Here is a 19,770-nt window from a genome sequence, read left to right on the forward strand (position 1 = left end):
GAGAGTAAAATTGGGGGGAGAAAAGAGTGAGATAAGGAAAAGTTTGGAGTTCAGGGGTAATAGGTAGGCCTTTGGACTGGTTTGGTAGGTTCGAGCTCATAGGTAGCTCCGAACCGGGGTGTGTAGGGGTGTCTCGTTATGCCCCTACACTTGCGGTGCCCTTTGGTGGCAATGGTCATGTTTCAATATTAAGTTAAAATGTTACTATGTTTGGGTATTAGGTTATGTGGGGGTGGGTCATTGTCAAGGGGTTAAATTATAAACTACTGGATGGTAATTGTGCAGGCCAACGTGGGCCTGCTATTGACAATGACCTTCATAATTTATGTTAATAATCAATAAAAGCGGTGATATAATTTTGCCAAAACCCTGGTGTCAGTGTTTTTTTGAAATGGGTATTGGTGTTTTTTTTTGCATATGTCGACAAGGCGACTGTGCACATGTCATGTGCATTAACAGAAAATGCATACAGTGGGATAGATTGATTGCAATTCTTTGCTGACCTACAGTACTTGCATTAGAAAACAGAAAAAAAAAGCATCAAACCATAACTTCTATATTTCAACTTATCGATTTGAAGTTGAGATTTTATGGTTTCTTTAACAATGAAAAATCATGCATTTCTGAGCCTGGTTTGAATGTCAGTATGTAGCTTGCATCAGTTTAACCTATGTAAAGGTAAATGAACTCTGAAGGTGAGTACACAAATTATTATCAAAGCAAAGAGATCACTCCTATACCATAAGCACAGAATTCAAGCGCTCTGTTTGCCAACATGCGCGTCATTCTATAGTTTGGGTAACCCTTAGAAAACCCAAGTATGTTGCTGCTAAGTAAACAAGTGATGCAGCATTGAATCCTCATAAAATATTAGCTTCATTAATGTACTCAGTGTACAATATATGCATTATACATACACTCTAAATTTTTATTTATTTGCAAGTTGCACATATCTGTAAAGATTTGGAGAATATAGGTTAATTCTTATTTGGCCAGACTGGTTTAATAAATCTATATAGTAAATGATTTTTTTTTTTTTAAAGCAAAGTCATGTTAAATAACAACCCACCCCGCACAAAAAAAGAAAATCATGGCATGGGTTTAATGTGCTGGGTAAATAACAGAGTAATTCCCAGTATATACTGCATGGGTTTATACAATTAGAGCTTTTATGAAATATAAGCTACAGTACTATACATGTTAAAATGTTCATTGCGGTGTTTAAACCGATTTCTCCCTAAAGTAAGTGTGTGTATAATTATATATATATATATACATATATATATATATATATATATATATATATACACACATATATATATATACATATATATATACATACATATATATATATATACACACATATATATATATACATATATATATACATACATATATATATATATACACACATATATATTTTTTTTCCCTTTTTTTTCCATTTTAAGTGTGACTAGTTCAAAAAATGATTAAGTGGTAAACTTGTGTATACAGATCAAATGAGTTAGTGCATTTTTACACAGAGACCTTAAATTAATCAGGGGTTTATTTATTGAAAAACCCTTATTATACCTTTCGTGTATAGAGCAGCATGGCAATGAAATGATAGTTCACCAACATTGACGGGACTTACTTTACATAGAGTATTCAAAAGTAAAAGCAGCTTAAAAAATTCAGTTTAGCACAAATAGGTAACAAAAAATGTACGCATATCTGATCAATTGGGGCATGTAGGTACATTTAGAACTGGCGTGGACAACACGTAGTCTCCCAGTTGCTGTGGAACTAAAGTGCCAAGATAGCAAGCAATGCATTTTGGCATTGTAATTCCACAGCAAATGGGGCTGGCCTCCTGTTGGCTACCCCTGAGTAAGTAGAATTAAAGTGGACAGGGTTTAAAAAGAATAAGGGAGCAAAGTGCAGGTGCTCGAAGCACAGCTATTCACATGCCAGAGGGAAAACGCATCTAACAGCAAATTTACTGGGTCTCAAGGTGTAAAACAGGATATATTGGTTTAGACAAGAGAGAGTTGGCTCTATAACAAAGTTGCACTGCATCTCTGCAAATTAAAATCCTTGTCATTTTAAAAAGTCTGTACAGTAAAACTAGTGTAAAATACAAGACAAAAGGATTCTGAGCCACAGGGTAACAAGCACAAGATCTCAATTTCATTTACGGTCCTTCAAATGCCAAATAATATATTCTAGTTAATTTGTGTATATATATATCCATTCTTTTTTCCTCTATTTTTTAATATTGACTTTATTTTTATTTTATTTAAAATGTTTGAAAATCATGCCTATATAAGGATCTGGTTTCAATAAAAATTTGTGTTAAAACTCCAGCAATTCCAGCATTTAGTTCGGCTATGGAAAGCAATTTGTGCAAACTTCTTTTTTCCTCCCAGAGTTTAAAAAAAAAAAAAACAAAAAAAAAACAAAAACTTTTAAATGGATGCTTTTTTTGTTCCAATAATCTAAGGCATTTCCATTTTACCAATGACCATATGCTGTCTCCACTAAAGAAATAATTTTTTTTAAATGTTTTTCTCACGTTTCAGAGAGTGTTTAAAGTTGCATTGTGAGGTTTTTCCCCACTTATCCAGACAAGGCTGACATGTCATAGTCACTCAATGATGATAGGGCTTTACCCACCATACGGTAATTCTTAGTATCTACAATTCTAGCCATTATGGACACTGGCTTATCAAAGTATCTAGCCAAAGCTGGTTCAGTTAAGAAAGAGGCCAGGAACTGCTCAAATGAAATGGCCCAATCTCGGTCTAGGCTGGTATTACAAGGCAAAGAGGCTTTGTTCTGGCTCCGCACTAATATGGTGTCATCTCCAATATCTTCACAGTGCAGTTTGTCCTCTTCATGTGATCCAGCACTTAAGACAGAGTATGAGGACATTGAGCTATCGTCTTTAGTGTCATCATCAGATATAAGCATGGATGAACATGCCCCATTGTCTTTTGGTGAAGAATCTTCCAGCTTTACCTCCTCCATCTGATCAGAGTTTAAATAGTCTGCATAATTGGAATTAACTGGCCTGTCGGAAAACCTTCCATATGCTTTAGAAGGTTTCTCTGTACAAGTTCTTTCCAAAATCTCCCTGCTAGTTTGACAGGGAGGTTCTTCAGTATTTTGGTTTGAGGAGCATCTACCCACTTCGCCAATCTCTAACAGCAAGCTGGTGACTGCTGCGGTGGCATGGTACAGTTCTTGTTCATTTGGGTCTTCACTGAACATGTTGTACAAGGTTTTGCATAACTCAATAAAGTGACTCTATGAATGAAAAAAATAAATGCAATTTAAATGTGATTAAAGCTCCACTAACAACTCAGTATGTTATAGTCCTCTCACAAGAAGAATTTGATATCAGACAAAACAAAAAAACAAAACAATTGTCACACAATGTTAATAGGAATGCAATGCTTTCCTATGCAAATAATTTGGATGCGTGCATGGCACTTACAATGCATGCATCTGTTTCCAAAGTTGTGCTATGAGGAGCATTGTATTGGCCATTCGATTTAGAGCCAGATAACACTGAAAGGCTGGTAGTGCTGAGGGGGCCTTGGCACTGCTGTAAAGTGGTTTTTTTTTTTTTTTTTTTTTAAAGAGTTTTATGGGAAGTGGGGTGGGGGTATGGAGACTAATCTGCAAATAAGGAACTATAGTGTTAGCAATACAATACTACAGGCTTCATTTAAATGTATTACATAGTAATCTATGTTGGAAAAAATTCAAATAAAAATTACTCACCAAGTTTGACCATTAATAAAACCCATGCTTTTAAGCAGTTTCCAATTATGCCACAAAAATTGGAAAAATTCCTTAAATACCGTAATGGCAATCAGATTTCTCCTTGGATCATCAACCTGTTCACATACATATTAAACTATATCCTTGCATATTCTGTTTTTGAAATAAAAATAATCTAAAGAATCTGATAAGACAACCTCTTTAAGTATAGAATTCCACATCTTTATTTTCCTACTGCAAAAGAACAGTCTTCTCTGTTGGAAGGCTTATATCATGATTTTAAAAGGAACATTCCAAGTACTATTGGTGCCATCTCATAGTAAGTTGTTCAACAATTTTTTTAGTTATGTTGAGCGCCTGGGGCCCCTGCTTTCAGGCTGTAGTGGTTATGATGCTTAGAGTCTTCCTTTAATGCCAAGGATTGCTATGGACTATTTTACAACGCATAAAAAGAAAAAAAAAAAAAAAAAAAGAAAGAAAACTCTACAATATCTCCAAACCCAAATAAGATTTGCAATTAGAACAAATCTTTAATCATTTTTCCATGTACTGACCTGGCTTAATTTGGGTAATTGGTGTGCAAGTTTCTGTTTAGCTCTTCTCTCTTCTGCAGATAGACGAGAGTAATGCTGAACGTCCTGCCTTAGAGGCTTTTTACCTAGGGAATATAAAAACGCAAAACGTGTAAGAAGACCAAACATGAATTAAGTCAATTTAAAAGTATCTCATTAGCTACAGCACAGACATGTTTTGAGGATTGTTGGTTACCTTTGTCTATTCTTAGATGGAGTGGTATACCGCCATCGAGTGCAACTGGTCTTGATCGGAGTGCTGCAATAGGATATGTGTAATGAAAAACCATCTGTTAGGGGGTCTCTTGAGTTTTTCTAAACTATCTATATTAATAATGCAAAATCATCATCCCCCACCACTGTAAAACCACAGCTTTCACTAGCACTAGACAAAGACCATTTAATAAATAAAAAATAAATAAAAAGAAAGAAAGAAAGAAAGAACAAAAAAGGTCCCTGACATTGGCATGCAGTTCTGGTGTCTTTAACCTGTCCCTGCAGGCTTTTCAATGTAAATGGTGCCTTTATAGAGAAAAGGCAGCATTTACATTGGTGACTAGTAATAGCAATCACTAACAGTAGCAGTCACTCAGAAAGTCACTAGATGTGCTTCCTAGTCCTGTGCAGTAATGGCATTCAGCATTTCCATACTAAACGTTCCCCATAGAGATGCGGATTGGTGCAGCGTTTTGCAGAGCATGTGCAATAGCCTCCCAATGCAAGACTGATGATCTCAGCCACTGAGGCAGAGCCAGCCACAGCAAGAACTGCGTGGAATGAGCGAAAAGGTGAGTAAGTTTGTATTTTGAACTACAGTGTTCCTTTTGTACAGTGCAAAACTGTACTACCACTTACTTATTTAGGCCCCTACCTGATCTTTTACTACCTTATTCGTTGTTTTATCACTCAAACAAAATAATAGTTTTATACTATTTTTTTAATATTACTCTAAAAAGTACAAACTTTTTTTTTTTTTTTTAAACTCTACTCTGCACAACAGAGGAAGGGGACTGGTAAACCACTCAATGTGCACAGCAGAGACATCTACAGGTAACTACCATTTTAATACTTCAAATTTAAAGTTTTCTTTAAGAGAAATGTATTTTTTTTCCTTTTTGCATAATACCTTTTTGTTGAACCCAAAGTGCAGGTAAAAAGGGTTGGCAGTATTAGTGAACCCATGTTTGAACACTGTGAGATGTGCAGTAAGTCAATGTTTTCCCAGTGCAGAGATTGTCGAATGGAGTAGTGTAGGCATAGGCAACCTTTAACACTCCAGATGTTTCCATGATGCTTTGTCAGCATTATGGGGGATGTAGTCCACAACATCTGGGGTGCCGAAGTTTGCTTATCCCTGGAGTAGTGCCTAAACACGATTATAAAGCCTTTTCAAAGAACTTGCGCATAAAGTGTTACCCAAAGTATCATAACAACTGCAATCGTTATGTTACCAGGAGTGCCAAGGCCCCATTCTCCAGTAATGTGGCAAACCGCTTGCCCTCAAAAAGGTTTTTGCCTTGGTCTGCGCTGAAGCAGGATGTACGACATCTGGCTTCTGCCGAATGTCGATCCTGTCAGGCATTCAGTGATTGAGATCATTTCACCGATTTTAGCCAATTGGAAAAATACCCCAAATAGACAGTCGGCCCTGAACTCTAGTTCAAGGGCTGGCTGATGATAACCCAATGGCACTGCCCCTTCTGGCAGCAGAGGGGTTAATCTCCAAATGTGCACCATGAACACTTCAGTTATTAGAAGTGCTCATCATGCCTGGAGTCTGGTAACAATTGGATCAAACTACATGTACAATCACAAACTGTTAAATATTTATGCAAATTAAAATTATTTGTGTTAAAAAAAATAAAAAAAAAAAAAAATTATATACACACACACACACCATAGAAGATCCAGCGCAGTCGCTGAACAACAATTTGACATTTTACAGAATGTAATAGTTTTATTTAAAAACACCTCATCTATGCAAAAAATAATGGGAGTTTAGTTACATTATATGATTATATATTGCATAAGCATGCCACAGAAGCACCCTATAATGTATGTGTGTTCAGGTCAGTGCAGCTTCTTGATCGAATATATATATATATATATATATATATATATATATATATATATATACATATACATATACATATATATACATACATATACATATACATATATACATATACACACACACACACACACACAGGGCCGGACTGGCCCACCGGGATACCGGGAATTTTCCCGGTGGGCCGCGGCACCTGGGGGCTGCTCTGAACAAGTATGTGCCACCGGGTGGCCGGTCCGGTGGCACACACTCTGAAGGGGCCGGTCGGCGGCCGCATTCCGCGCTGGAGCCACCGGACCGGGTGGCAGCCTCGCCGGTCCGGCAGCACTCCTTTCACTAATGCAGACACGCTGGGGGCTGATGGAGGAGGGAGGAGCATGTCTCTGTACCATGCTCCCTCGCAGTTCCCACAATTCCCAGCACAGGAACCGCGAGGGAGCATGGTACAGAGACATGCTCCTCCCTCCTCCATCAGCCCCCAGCGTGTCTGCATTAGTGAAAGGAGTGCCGCCGGACCGGCGAGGCTGCCACCCGGTCCGGCGGCTCCAGCGCGGAATGCGGCCGGCCCCAGCCCCACTCAATCAGGTAAATGGGAGGGGAGTGGAAGGGAAGGGAAGGGAGGGGAGGGGGAGGGGAGGGGGAGGGGGAGGGGGGAAATAAAGAGACACAAGTGTGGGGGGGGGAAATAAAGAGACACAAGTGTGGGGGGGGGAAATAAAGAGACAAGTGGGGGGGGGGAATAAAGAGACACAAGTGGGGGGGGGAATAAAGAGACACAAGTGGGGGGGGGAATAAAGAGACACAAGTGGGGGGGGAAATAAAGAGACACAAGGGGAGGGTGGGAATAAAGAGACACAAGGGGAGGGGGGAATAAAGAGACACAAGGGGAGGGGAGAATAAAGAGACACAAGGGGAGGGGGGAATAAAGAGACACAAGGGGAGGGTGGAAATAAAGAGACACAAGGGGAGGGGGAAGAGACACAAGGGGAGGGGGGAATAAAGAGACACAAGGGGAGGGGGGAAATAAAGAGACACAAGTGGGGGGGGGGAAATAAAGAGACACAAGTGTGGGGGGGAAATAAAGAGACACAAGTGGGGGGGAATAATAAAGAGACACAAGTGGGGGGAATAATAAAGAGACACAAGTGGGGGGGAATAATAAAGAGACACAAGTGGGGGGGAATAAAGAGACACAAGGGGGGATAAAGAGACACAAGGGGGGATAAAGAGACACAAGGGGGGGATAAAGAGACACAAGGGGGGGATAAAGAGACACAAGGGGAGGGGGGAAATAAAGAGACACAAGGGGAGGGGGGAATAAAGAGACACAAGGGGAGGGGGGAATAAAGAGACACAAGGGGAGGGGGGAATAAAGAGACACAAGGGGAGGGTGGAATAAAGAGACACAAGAGGAGGGGGAAATAAAGAGACACAAGGGGAGGGGGAAATAAAGAGACACAAGGGGAGGGGGGAAATAAAGAGATACAAGGGGAGGGGGAAATAAAAAGACACAAGGGGAGGGGGAAATAAAGAGACACAAGGGGAGGAGGGGAATAAAGAGACACAAGGGGAGGGGGGGAAATAAAGAGACAAGGGGAGGGGGGGAAATAAAGAGACACAAGGGGAGGGGGGGAAATAAAGAGACACAAGGGGAGGGGGAAATAAAGACACAAGGGGAGGGGGGAAATAAAGAGACAAGGGGAGGGGGAAATAAAGAGACAAGGGGAGGGGGGAAATAAAGAGATACAAGGGGAGGGGGGAAATAAAAAGACACAAGGGGAGGCGGGAAATAAAAAGACACAAGGGGAGGGGGGAAATAAAGAGATACAAGGGGAGGGGGGAAATAAAGAGACACAAGGGTGGGGGGAAATAAAGAGACACAAGGGGAGGGGGAAATAAAGAGACACAAGGGGAGGGGGAAATAAAGAGACAAGGGGAGGGGGGAAATAAAGAGATACAAGGGGAGGGGGGAAATAAAGAGATACAAGGGGAGGAGGGGAATAAAGAGACAAGGGGGGAATAAAGAGACACAAGGGGAGGGGGGGAAATAAAGAGACACAAGGGGAGGGGGGAAATAAAGAGACACAAGGGGAGGGGGAAATAAAGAGACACAAGGGGAGGGGGAAATAAAGAGACACAAGGGGAGGGGGGAAATAAAGAGACACAAGGGGAGGGGGGAAATAAAGAGACAAGGGGAGGGGGAAATAAAGAGACAAGGGGAGGGGGGAAATAAAGATACAAGGGGAGGGGGGAAATAAAGAGATACAAGGGGAGGGGGGGAAATAAAGAGACACAAGGGGAGGGGGGAAATAAAAAGACACAAGGGGAGGGGGAAATAAAGAGACACAAGGGGAGGAGGGGAATAAAGAGACAAGGGGGGGAATAAAGAGACACAAGGGGAGGGGGGAAATAAAGAGACACAAGGGGAGGAGGGGAATAAAGAGACAAGGGGGGAATAAAGAGACAAGGGGAGGGGGGGAAATAAAGAGACACAAGGGGAGGGGGGAAATAAAGAGACACAAGGGGAGGGGGAAATAAAGAGACAAGGGGAGGGGGAAATAAAGAGACAAGGGGAGGGGGAAATAAAGAGACACAAGGGGAGGGGGAAATAAAGAGACAAGGGGAGGGGGAAATAAAGAGACAAGGGGAGGGGGAAATAAAGAGACAAGGGGAGGGGGGAAATAAAGAGACACAAGGGGAGGGGGGAAATAAAAAGACACAAGGGGAGGGGGGAAATAAAAAGACACAAGGGGAGGGGGAAATAAAGAGACACAAGGGGAGGAGGGGGAAATAAAGAGACAAGGGGGGGAATAAAGAGACACAAGGGGAGGGGGGAAATAAAGAGACACAAGGGGAGGAGGGGAATAAAGAGACAAGGGGGGAATAAAGAGACACAAGGGGAGGGGGGAAATAAAGAGACACAAGGGGAGGGGGGAAATAAAGAGACACAAGGGGAGGGGGGAAATAAAGAGACAAGGGGAGGGGGGAAATAAAGAGACACAAGGGGAGGGGGAAATAAAGAGACAAGGGGAGGGGGGAAATAAAGAGATACAAGGGGAGGGGGGAAATAAAAAGACACAAGGGGAGGAGGGGAATAAAGAGACAAGGGGGGGAATAAAGAGACACAAGGGGAGGGGGGAAATAAAGAGACAAGGGGAGGGGGGGAATAAAGAGACACAAGGGGAGGGGGAAATAAAGAGACACAAGGGGAGGGGGAAATAAAGAGACAAGGGGAGGGGGAAATAAAAAGACACAAGGGGAGGCGGGAAATAAAAAGACACAAGGGGAGGGGGGAAATAAAGAGACACAAGGGGAGGAGGGGAATAAAGAGACAAGGGGGGAATAAAGAGACACAAGGGGAGGGGGGAAATAAAGAGACACAAGGGGGGGAATAAAGAGACACAAGGGGAGGGGGAAAATAAAGAGACAAGGGGAGGGGGGGAAATAAAGAGACAAGGGGAGGGGGGAAATAAAGAGACACAAGGGGAGGGGGAAATAAAGAGACACAAGGGGAGGGGGAAATAAAGAGACAAGGGGAGGGGGAAATAAAGAGACAAGGGGAGGGGGGAAATAAAGAGACACAAGGGGAGGGGGCAAATAAAACAGAGGGGCACAGTGAAAGGATGGGGGAAAGAGACAGAGGGGGGATAGAGAGATGGTGGAGGGAGGAAAAAGAGACAGGGGGAGAGAGAGACAGAGAGGAAGAGAGATGTGGGGGAGAGAGAGACAAAGGGAAAGGGTGGAGCCGGCAGGGGAGGGAGAAAGGACCCAGGAGGTCAGCCTGCAGCTCCTCTGCGTCCTTCTCGCACGAGCACAAAGCGTTGCCGCGGTTACCACGGCACTGCTCCGGCTCTCACGAGAGTGAACTCTAGCCCTGGAGCTATGGGCTAGAGTTCACTCTCACCACGAGTTCCTGGTGGTCGCAGTGTTGAGAGTGAACTCTAGCCCCATAGACACACTGCCCCCACACACACACACACACACCATACACATTCACACACTGCCCCCCATATACACACTGCCCCCCCCCCACACACACACACACCATACACATTCACACACTGCCCCCATACACACACTGCCCCCCCCACACACACACACACACACCATACACATTCACACACTGCCCCCCATACACACACTGCCCCCACACACACACACACCATACACATTCACACATTGCCTCATACACACACGCACACACACACACACAGTGCCTCCATACACACTGCCCCCAGGCACACACACACATTCACAGCCCCCCCCATACACACATTTCCCCACACACGCTACGCATTCACACACTACACCCCCCCACACACACATACACTGAACCTTTCACACACACTGCACCCCTCCCACATTGTACCACTGCTCCTATACCCTACTACAGACCCATATCCCAGCAAACCCCAGGTAAGTTGTCAAACTGTTCTTAAACGGTTTGACTACTTACTCTGTGAGGGGGTCCCGGTGTTCTATCATTCTGCTATACCTGTCAGATTTCTATACCCTCGTCACTTCCGGGGAGGGGAAGCAGCTGGATCCTGTGCTGCACATGCGTGCTAGCACTCCTGCTACTCCTCCACAGCCAGGTCCTGGAAGGTAAGTAAAACTAGTTTTACACTTTCATTATAGTTAGTGCATTCACTAAGCTTAGGACATGGGACATTTAGGGTTAATGTTGGGGTTCAAATTAGAGTTAGGATTAGGGACTTGTTCAAATTTATGCAATGGAGAAGTAGGGCTATTAGAGCCTTGGGGTGTATCACACGGGGTGTGGTATCTGGATCTCGGTGTGTATGAGATCAACAATAACTTAGGTCGAGCTTAGTGCATACGGGTAATGCTCACCCATTGTGGCTAGGCCTATGGCCTTCTGTTAAACCCTTATTGGGCATCTTAAGGTAAACTATAATAGTAACATAAAACATAAACGGTGTAAACCTGTACGTTAAGTTCGTGGGAGGAAGTGGCGTGGCGTTAAATCTGGGTCCCTCAGGTCGGTGACTTGTCTGGGTCCATGCGTGCTTGGGAGGCTCTGTGAACTCGCGACCAGTCTTTAGAGAGCGTCTTTGGCACTTGGGCTGTTGCTTGTTTCTTCCGAGGGCTAGTAGGTAGGAACAGGGGCGTATTAGCCGCGAGGCAAACAAGGCATTTGCCTTGGGCGGCATTTTCCAGGGGGCGGCAAAAAAAGCCGCCCCCAAACACCCAGGGCAAATGTCTTGTTAGCCTTGCGGCTAACAGACATGCCGGATGGGCTGGCTGTTAGGCGCGGGCGGCACTGGCGAGGGAGCACTTTCCCCTGAGCTCTCTGCTCAGCTCCCTCGCGCGCCGCCCGCAGAGTGAGGCTGGGAGCCGGAATATGACGTCATATTCTGGCTCCGCCTCACTCTGCGGGCGGCGCGCGAGGGAGCTGAGCAGAGAGCTCAGGGGAAAGTGCTCCCTCGCCAGTGCCGCCCGCGCCTAACAGCCAGCCCAGCAGCCCCAGGAAGAGAGAGATTCCTCCATCCTCCCAGCATTCCTAGAGGTAAGGAGGCTGGGGGGGTTGTTAAATAAATACAATAAAAAAGTGTCTGTCTGTCTGTCTGTGCGCCTCTTAGTGTGCGCCTCTTAGTGTGCGCCTCTTAGTGTGCGCCTCTTAGTGTGCGCCTGTCAGTGTGTCTCTTAGTGTGCGCCTGTCAGTGTGTCTCTTAGTGTGCGCCTGTTAGTGTCTCTTAGTGTCTCTCTTAGTGTGTGTCTGTCTCTCAGTGTGTGTCTGTCTCTCAGTGTGTGTCTGTCTCTCAGTGTGTGTCTGTCTCTCAGTGTGTGTCTGTCTCTCAGTGTGTGTCTGTCTCTCAGTGTGTGTCTGTCTCTCAGTGTGTGTCTGTCTCTCAGTGTGTGTCTGTCTCTCAGTGTGTGTCTGTCTCTCAGTGTGTGTCTGTCTCTCAGTGTGTGTCTGTCTCTCAGTGTGTGTCTGTCTCTCAGTGTGTGTCTGTCTCTCAGTGTGTGTCTGTCTCTCAGTGTGTGTCTGTCTCTCAGTGTGTGTCTGTCTCTCAGTGTGTGTCTGTCTCTCAGTGTGTGTCTGTCTCTCAGTGTGTGTCTGTCTCTCAGTGTGTGTGTCTCTCAGTGTGTGTGTCTCTCAGTGTGTGTGTCTCTCAGTGTGTGTGTCTCTCAGTGTGTGTGTCTCTCAGTGTGTGTGTCTCTCAGTGTGTGTGTCTCTCAGTGTGTGTGTCTCTCAGTGTGTGTGTCTCTCAGTGTGTGTGTCTCTCAGTGTGTGTGTCTCTCAGTGTGTGTCTCTCTCAGTGTGTGTCTCTCTCAGTGTGTGTCTCTCTCAGTGTGTGTCTCTCTCAGTGTGTGTCTCTCTCAGTGTGTGTCTCTCTCAGTGTGTGTCTCTCTCAGTGTGTGTCTCTCTCAGTGTGTGTCTCTCTCAGTGTGTGTCTCTCTCAGTGTGTGTCTCTCTCAGTGTGTGTGTCTCTCAGTGTGTGTGTCTCTCAGTGTGTGTGTCTCTCAGTGTGTGTGTCTCTCAGTGTGTGTCTGTCTCTCAGTGTGTGTCTGTCTCTCAGTGTGTGTCTGTCTCTCAGTGTGTGTCTGTCTCTCAGTGTGTGTCTGTCTCTCAGTGTGTGTCTGTCTCTCAGTGTGTGTCTGTCTCTCAGTGTGTGTCTGTCTCTCAGTGTGTGTCTGTCTCTCAGTGTGTGTCTGTCTCTCAGTGTGTGTCTGTCTCTCAGTGTGTGTCTGTCTCTCAGTGTGTGTCTGTCTCTCAGTGTGTGTCTGTCTCTCAGTGTGTGTCTGTCTCTCAGTGTGTGTCTGTCTCTCAGTGTGTGTCTGTCTCTCAGTGTGTGTCTGTCTCTCAGTGTGTGTCTGTCTCTCAGTGTGTGTCTGTCTCTCAGTGTGTGTCTGTCTCTCAGTGTGTGTCTGTCTCTCAGTGTGTGTCTGTCTCTCAGTGTGTGTCTGTCTCTCAGTGTGTGTCTGTCTCTCAGTGTGTGTCTGTCTCTCAGTGTGTGTCTGTCTCTCAGTGTGTGTCTGTCTCTCAGTGTGTGTCTGTCTCTCAGTGTGTGTCTGTCTCTCAGTGTGTGTCTGTCTCTCAGTGTGTGTCTGTCTCTCAGTGTGTGTCTGTCTCTCAGTGTGTGTCTGTCTCTCAGTGTGTGTCTGTCTCTCAGTGTGTGTCTGTCTCTCAGTGTGTGTCTGTCTCTCAGTGTGTGTCTGTCTCTCAGTGTGTGTCTGTCTCTCAGTGTGTGTCTGTCTCTCAGTGTGTGTCTGTCTCTCAGTGTGTGTCTGTCTCTCAGTGTGTGTCTGTCTCTCAGTGTGTGTCTGTCTCTCAGTGTGTGTGTCTCTCAGTGTGTGTCTGTCTCTCAGTGTGTGTCTGTCTCTCAGTGTGTGTCTGTCTCTCAGTGTGTGTCTGTCTCTCAGTGTGTGTCTGTCTCTCAGTGTGTGTCTGTCTCTCAGTGTGTGTCTGTCTCTCAGTGTGTGTCTGTCTCTCAGTGTGTGTCTGTCTCTCAGTGTGTGTCTGTCTCTCAGTGTGTGTCTGTCTCTCAGTGTGTGTCTGTCTGTAAGTGAGTGTCTGTTAGTAAGTGAGTGTCTGTTAGTGAGTGTGTTTGCCTGTTAGTGAATGAGTGTCTGTTAGTGAGTATGTGTTTGTCAGTGAATGTGTGTGTGTGTGTATTTAGAATGCGGGGCAGGGTGGAAGGTTTGGGTGGGGGTGGCGCATGGAAGGGTTGGGTGGGGCGCCTGAGTTTTGTCCTGCCTAGGGCAGCACAAAACCAGGATACACCACTGGGTAGGAAGGGTATGTTCCATTCTTGAAGCGCCGTTTTGCCATCTTCCGGAGTCATGATGGGCTTGTCTACGCCGTTTCTTTTAATTAGTAGTTTTGTAGGGAAGCCCCATTTGTAGGGATATTCGCGTTTCTCAGTGCCTCTGTGATCGGTGCAAAAGCTCGGCATTTGAGCATGGTCGGTGAGTAGAGATCTGTGAACAGCTTCATACAATTCCGGCCATTTGTTCACGTTCCTGGAGGTCTGCATGATTCTGTCCTTGACTCTCGTGATCGTATCTCACAGTGTCAGGTGGGAGATGTTTAGGCTTGGGGAGTCTGTGGGTCCTGTCCAGGATTAGGTCAAATTCAGACAGAGAAGGGATCAGGGTTTTAAACAGGTCTTTGACATACCTGGATAAATCTTGTTGTGATATGGTATGCCCCTAATACGGATGTTATTCCGTCTGCTGCTGTCTTCTTGGTCGGCCATCTTTTCTTCCAAGGATTTTAGTTTGCGTTCTAGATCTGTGTAGGCCTCCGCCATTGTATTATGTGCCTCCACCAGTTCTTAAGTCCTGTCTTCCAGGCGGGTAGTGTGCTCCCCCATGCTGTGGATGTCCGCTTTGATGTCAGCAGTCATCTGTTGGAGGTCAGCCTTAAATGAGGTTTGTAGCTCCTGCATGATTAGCCTGATAGAGGCATTTGTTGCTGGGCTGCTGTGCTCAGGCTGGTATTCTCCTGTATCATTGCTGTGAGCAGGCGAGTGCCGTCCATCGGCGCCATCTTGGATTTTCGGCTCCGTGGGTTGTGACCTTTCTAGGTGAGGATTGAGGGTTTTTTGTTTAAATGTCTTTGTGGCCATTAGGAGCAGGGGTGTTTACCTGTGGGTGTATGAGTTTTTTGCTCGTTTCGTAGGGTTATTCTCGCTGTTAAAACCGCTTTATTGCCGCGGGCCGGGAGAGCTCCGTTCCTGCACGTCCGCTCACATGCGCGGTCAGGACACGCCCCCCAGGTGAGGTGTTTTTAAATAAAACTATTACAATCTCTAAGATTTGAAATCATTGTTTAGTGAATAAGCGAGTGTGCTGGATTCTGTATTTTGTATATTTTGGCCCCAGCAGCACCCTATAATGTTCAGGTGAGTGCAGCGCTCTTGGTTTTGTGTGTGTGTGAGAATATATATATATTCAGAAAAACACTCTTCAAAGCTAAAAAAGTTATGTTCATGATGCACCACGAGCATAATATGATGGGGTCATTATTTTGCTTTAGGAAGACAATCCCCCAAATATGTAATTTAAGAACAATTTGTTTGTAAATTATTTCCTCACTTGGCAGACTCTCCTGCTTTCCATGGTCCTCCCACCTGAACACACAAAGTTTTGTTATACATGTTTTGAAGTGTGAAGATCTACCAATCATGCCCTGGTATCAACATTCATAAACCTTTTCAGAGAGGTGATTGAGGGCTTAGAAGGTTCACAGGAATGTCAATACAAATATACTCAATTTAAAAATGTTCAGTAGATACATGTCATTTTAGAAAATCTACACAGCAAATCTGAGTGAATGGATTATAGCACCATTGATGATAACAGGGTAACGGAGGTGAAGAATAGATCAAAGTATCTTGTCAAATTGAGAATCATGGAAATTGCAGTCTACAGCATCTTGACAGCAGGTACTCCCTAAACCTCAGCTGCAAGCAATCACTAGATACGTGAAAAAGTAGCCATGTGATGTTCACACATTGTACCACTTAAACAGTTTAGTAATCCATATTCACTCGACATTTAGAATTAAGATTCACTCAAATGATGGTCAAGATTAGTCATGCATCTAAACAGATTGTTCGGTCACCAGTTTTCCTTTACACAGAAAGTTACAGCATATGTTTAAGAGATTTGAATACCCTCTACTGGTCAGAGTTGGAATTTAAGTTTCTCTTCACAACTCATCCAATGTTCAAAATGTGTTGTTCAAAAACATTCAATGCGGTCTTACCTTGGGTCAGTAACGGCCTCCAAATAGAACAGACGCCGAAACATGGATTTTAGACAACCATTTATTCAGCCTCAAGTACTTATCCGCTTCACTAGTCGATTTCTCAGTAAAACCTCAAAGTGGTTTATAGCTGTCACATAGACAGACATTTAAGAAGTATGTCCTGCTGTTCTTAAAGCTTCAGCAATCTCAACAATAAAGTACAAAAACAACTTTAACTTAATGAAGAGGTTTTGGTGTATAGGCCATGCCTCTGTAGTTTCATTGCTTAATTATCTCACATTTAAGAGTCAAATCATTGTTTATACAGCTTTAATTACACCTCCCTGCAAGTGACCTACAAAGAGATCTCCTGTTTAAACTTTGTTTACTGCACAGTCTGTTTAATTCAGAATCGTCTGCTCTGTTGATAGTCTGCTAGAGCCTACAGGAGCTGCCTGTGTGTGATTAAAGTAAAATTTTCAGAACAGGCGAGAAAGACCTCTAAAGTAAACACACTGTACGGATTGAAAACTAACTATTTTTTTTTTAATGCAGGCTGTATAAGTCACAGGCAGGGAAATGTGGCATAAACAGAAACAAAAGTGATTTAATTCTTAAAAGGGCAGAAAAAAATAGGATTTTAAATAGATTAATGGTGAGAGGCATAAGAAATTCTACACAAGGCCGACAGGCCAAGCTCATGCTTTTCAAGCTGAGGCACTAACTGTTCCGGATTATAGCAGATGGGAAGCCTTCTAGAGTATTTGAATACCAATGGCTGTAAACATACCTTGGCTGCACTCAGGTGTGAAATCTTCAAAAAAGTAATGTGTTGCCTCATACGCAGAGTCTGGCTCTCCATAATCTAGGGGCACATCTATATTACAGAAAGGAAGAATAGTATTTATAGCAAGTTTTCCCAACAGACCCCATTCTGATTTGTGGCTTAAAACTCCCTTTTGTTTATAACCACTCAGAATGAGTATACTGTACTTTTTAAGTTAAACACTGGCATAGTAGCAAAATCCACAGATTTAACATCAGGTTATTTGAAAAATCCCTAAAATCATGTACAATTTTATATATGAGTGTATCACTTGATTAGACTTCTATGGACATTATGTACACAATTTTTTATTCTGTGACTTTATTTTGTGTTGCATCCTGCAGAATTATTTTAACAGGTAACATTTAATGTTAATAGCTCACCTGGTAAAAGGTGCATCCTGTACAGTAGCCTAAGCTTTTCAGTGAGGTCACCATGACATGCAATACCTAGAAGAAGACCAATCAACAGTTACAGAAGATGGAGAGACAGATTCCTTGTGTCTCCCTAACGTTGGAACATTAAAATGTAAATACTCAATGCTGGGGGGGGGGGGGGGGGTGGAGGAGGGGGGTAAATAATGAATTAGAGTCTGGATAGTGAACATGGCCACTCATTTAAATCATGCTGAATATTTTTTGCTCAGAATTTATTTTGACTCTAGGCACCAATTGCTTGAGTAGAAATGGATTAATTAAGAATTTAGATTTTTTTTCCCCACTATGAATGTTAATGTTTCAAGAATCAGAACAGCCAAATCTTTTAACTTTTACATTTAGTATTTTCTCAAAAAAACAAAAAACAATTAAAAGACAAAACAAGAATTTATATACACTTCCAGGTGTTCTACTCACTGAGCCCAGAGACAAACTCTCGAAAGTTTATAAAGTAATCTCCATTTTCATCCAGTACTCTGAACAAACGAATCGCCATGAAATCAGTGTGTGTTCCAGATGCCCAAGGAAACAGAACGATAAACAATTCTTTGAACTGTTGGAAATCTATGCGGTACTGGTCATGGTAAGGAAGGCCTGGATCATGACGGTCGATGGCATTGCTTGTTCCTCCCCAGTAGCAGCTGTTTAAGTGCTCTGCCTGAAACATTTTAGACAACCAATGCTTTTAGAAACCAACACTTCTCTATGAGTAGCACTCACTTCTGCTTTCAGGGTTTTCAGGGTTTAGAGAGAGAAAGGAAGGAAACTCTCCCGAATGTTCGCTTAACAGAAGGAAGTGGTTAATAAATGGATATTTAAGAGTACCAATTACTCTTGAAGTCTGTACTTTTCTAAAGAAAAGACTGCAGGAACATGCAGTTACACGCTAAAGAACTTCAGCAAGCTTAAGTGTTATAAGAGACTGGAGTGTCCCTTTAAGATGCACATGCACACAACCATTTTTCACAGTGCGGAAGGATAATTTGTTGGTCAGTCAGGTACAGAGAACTGTAACGTTTCATAGAGCAGTGCAGCTCACAGGCACAAGACAAACAGTGGCATCCCTGCTAAAGGGATGGTGGTTGTTATATATATATTTATTTAGTTGTGGCAGGGAAAATTCTTTAGAAATGTAAATGCTTTGCTCTACGGATTCCCAGAAATTGAAGCAGTACTCCTCTATTGGTTTTCTGACCATGTAGAGAAGGGATTCTCTAATGGCATCTTGATTTGGTATCCTCTAGCAGGTTCTCAGTGGTGCAGCTACAGACCTCTACAGGAGCTTGTGGACAGTGGTGTCAAGAGGGGGGGTGAAATTGAAGTCGGGAGCACTGCGTCTCCCTTCACAAGCTGCAGCAGCACTGTCACTGTGGAACGGTGTTCCACCCTTTTCAAACGTGCGGCCAGAGGGGGCACTGTGCTGGGAGGACTTCCTCCTGGGTCACAGAGAAAAACTCTGGGGAGAGACAGCTCAGCTCTGCACAGAGGCAGTGTGACTCAGTGTGTGTGTGTGTGTGTGTGTTGGGAGGGGGGTCAGTGTGTGTGTGTGAGTCTGTGGGGGAGGGGTTCAGTGTGTGTGTGCGAGTCTGTGGGGGAGGGGTTCAGTGTGTGTGTGTGAGTGTGTGGGGGAGGGGTTCAGTGTGTGTGTGTGAGTGTGTGTGGGGGGTCAGTCTGTGTGTGTGTGTGGGGGGGGGTCAGTCTGTGTGTGTGTGGGGGGGGGGGTCAGTCTGTGTGTGTGTGTGTGGGGGGTCAGTCTGTGTGTGTGTGTGTGGGGGGTCAGTCTGTGTGTGTGTGTGGGGGGGGTCAGTCTGTGTGTGTGTGTGGGGGGGGTCAGTCTGTGTGTGTGTGTGGGGGGTCAGTCTGTGTGTGTGTGGGGGGGGGTCAGTCTGTGTGTGTGTGTGGGGGGGTCAGTCTGTGTGTGTGTGTGGGGGGGTCAGTCTGTGTGTGTGTGGGGGGGGGTCAGTCTGTGTGGGGGGGGGTCAGTCTGTGTGTGTGTGTGGGGGGGGTCAGTCTGTGTGTGTGTGTGTGTGGGGGGTCAGTCTGTGTGTGTGTGGGGGGGGGTCAGTCTGTGTGTGTGTGGGGGGGGTCAGTCTGTGTGTGTGTGTGGGGGGGTCAGTCTGTGTGTGTGTGGGGGGGTCAGTCTGTGTGTGTGTGGGGGGGTCAGTCTGTGTGTGTGTGGGGGGGTCAGTCTGTGTGTGTGTGGGGGGGTCAGTCTGTGTGTGTGTGTGTGGGGGGGTCAGTCTGTGTGTGTGTGGGGGGGGTCAGTCTGTGTGTGTGTGTGGGGGGGTCAGTCTGTGTGTGTGTGTGGGGGGGGGGTCAGTCTGTGTGTGTGTGGGGGGGGGTCAGTCTCTGTGTGTGTGGGGGGGTCAGTCTCTGTG

At 44.6% G+C, this 19,770-nt stretch overlaps 1 protein-coding gene across 1 annotated transcript in view; it reads right to left on the bottom strand.

Moving 5' to 3' along the window:
• Positions 1–2,445: 2,445 nt before the first annotated feature.
• Positions 2,446–19,770, bottom strand: part of TBC1D9 (TBC1 domain family member 9) — a 79,548-nt gene continuing 62,223 nt past the window's right edge. Inside the window, exons 16-21 of the mRNA XM_063458457.1 lie at positions 17,810–18,050; positions 17,339–17,404; positions 16,920–17,006; positions 4,537–4,599; positions 4,323–4,426; positions 2,446–3,288 (exon numbers count right to left, since the gene is read on the bottom strand). Of these exons, the coding sequence (XP_063314527.1) occupies positions 2,599–3,288; positions 4,323–4,426; positions 4,537–4,599; positions 16,920–17,006; positions 17,339–17,404; positions 17,810–18,050 (1,251 nt within the window). The 3' untranslated portion in view covers positions 2,446–2,598. The remainder of the gene's footprint in view (positions 3,289–4,322; positions 4,427–4,536; positions 4,600–16,919; positions 17,007–17,338; positions 17,405–17,809; positions 18,051–19,770) is intronic.

The sequence above is a fragment of the Pelobates fuscus genome, chromosome 6 (genome assembly GCF_036172605.1).
Source record: "Pelobates fuscus isolate aPelFus1 chromosome 6, aPelFus1.pri, whole genome shotgun sequence".
Classification (NCBI taxonomy): domain Eukaryota; kingdom Metazoa; phylum Chordata; class Amphibia; order Anura; family Pelobatidae; genus Pelobates; species Pelobates fuscus.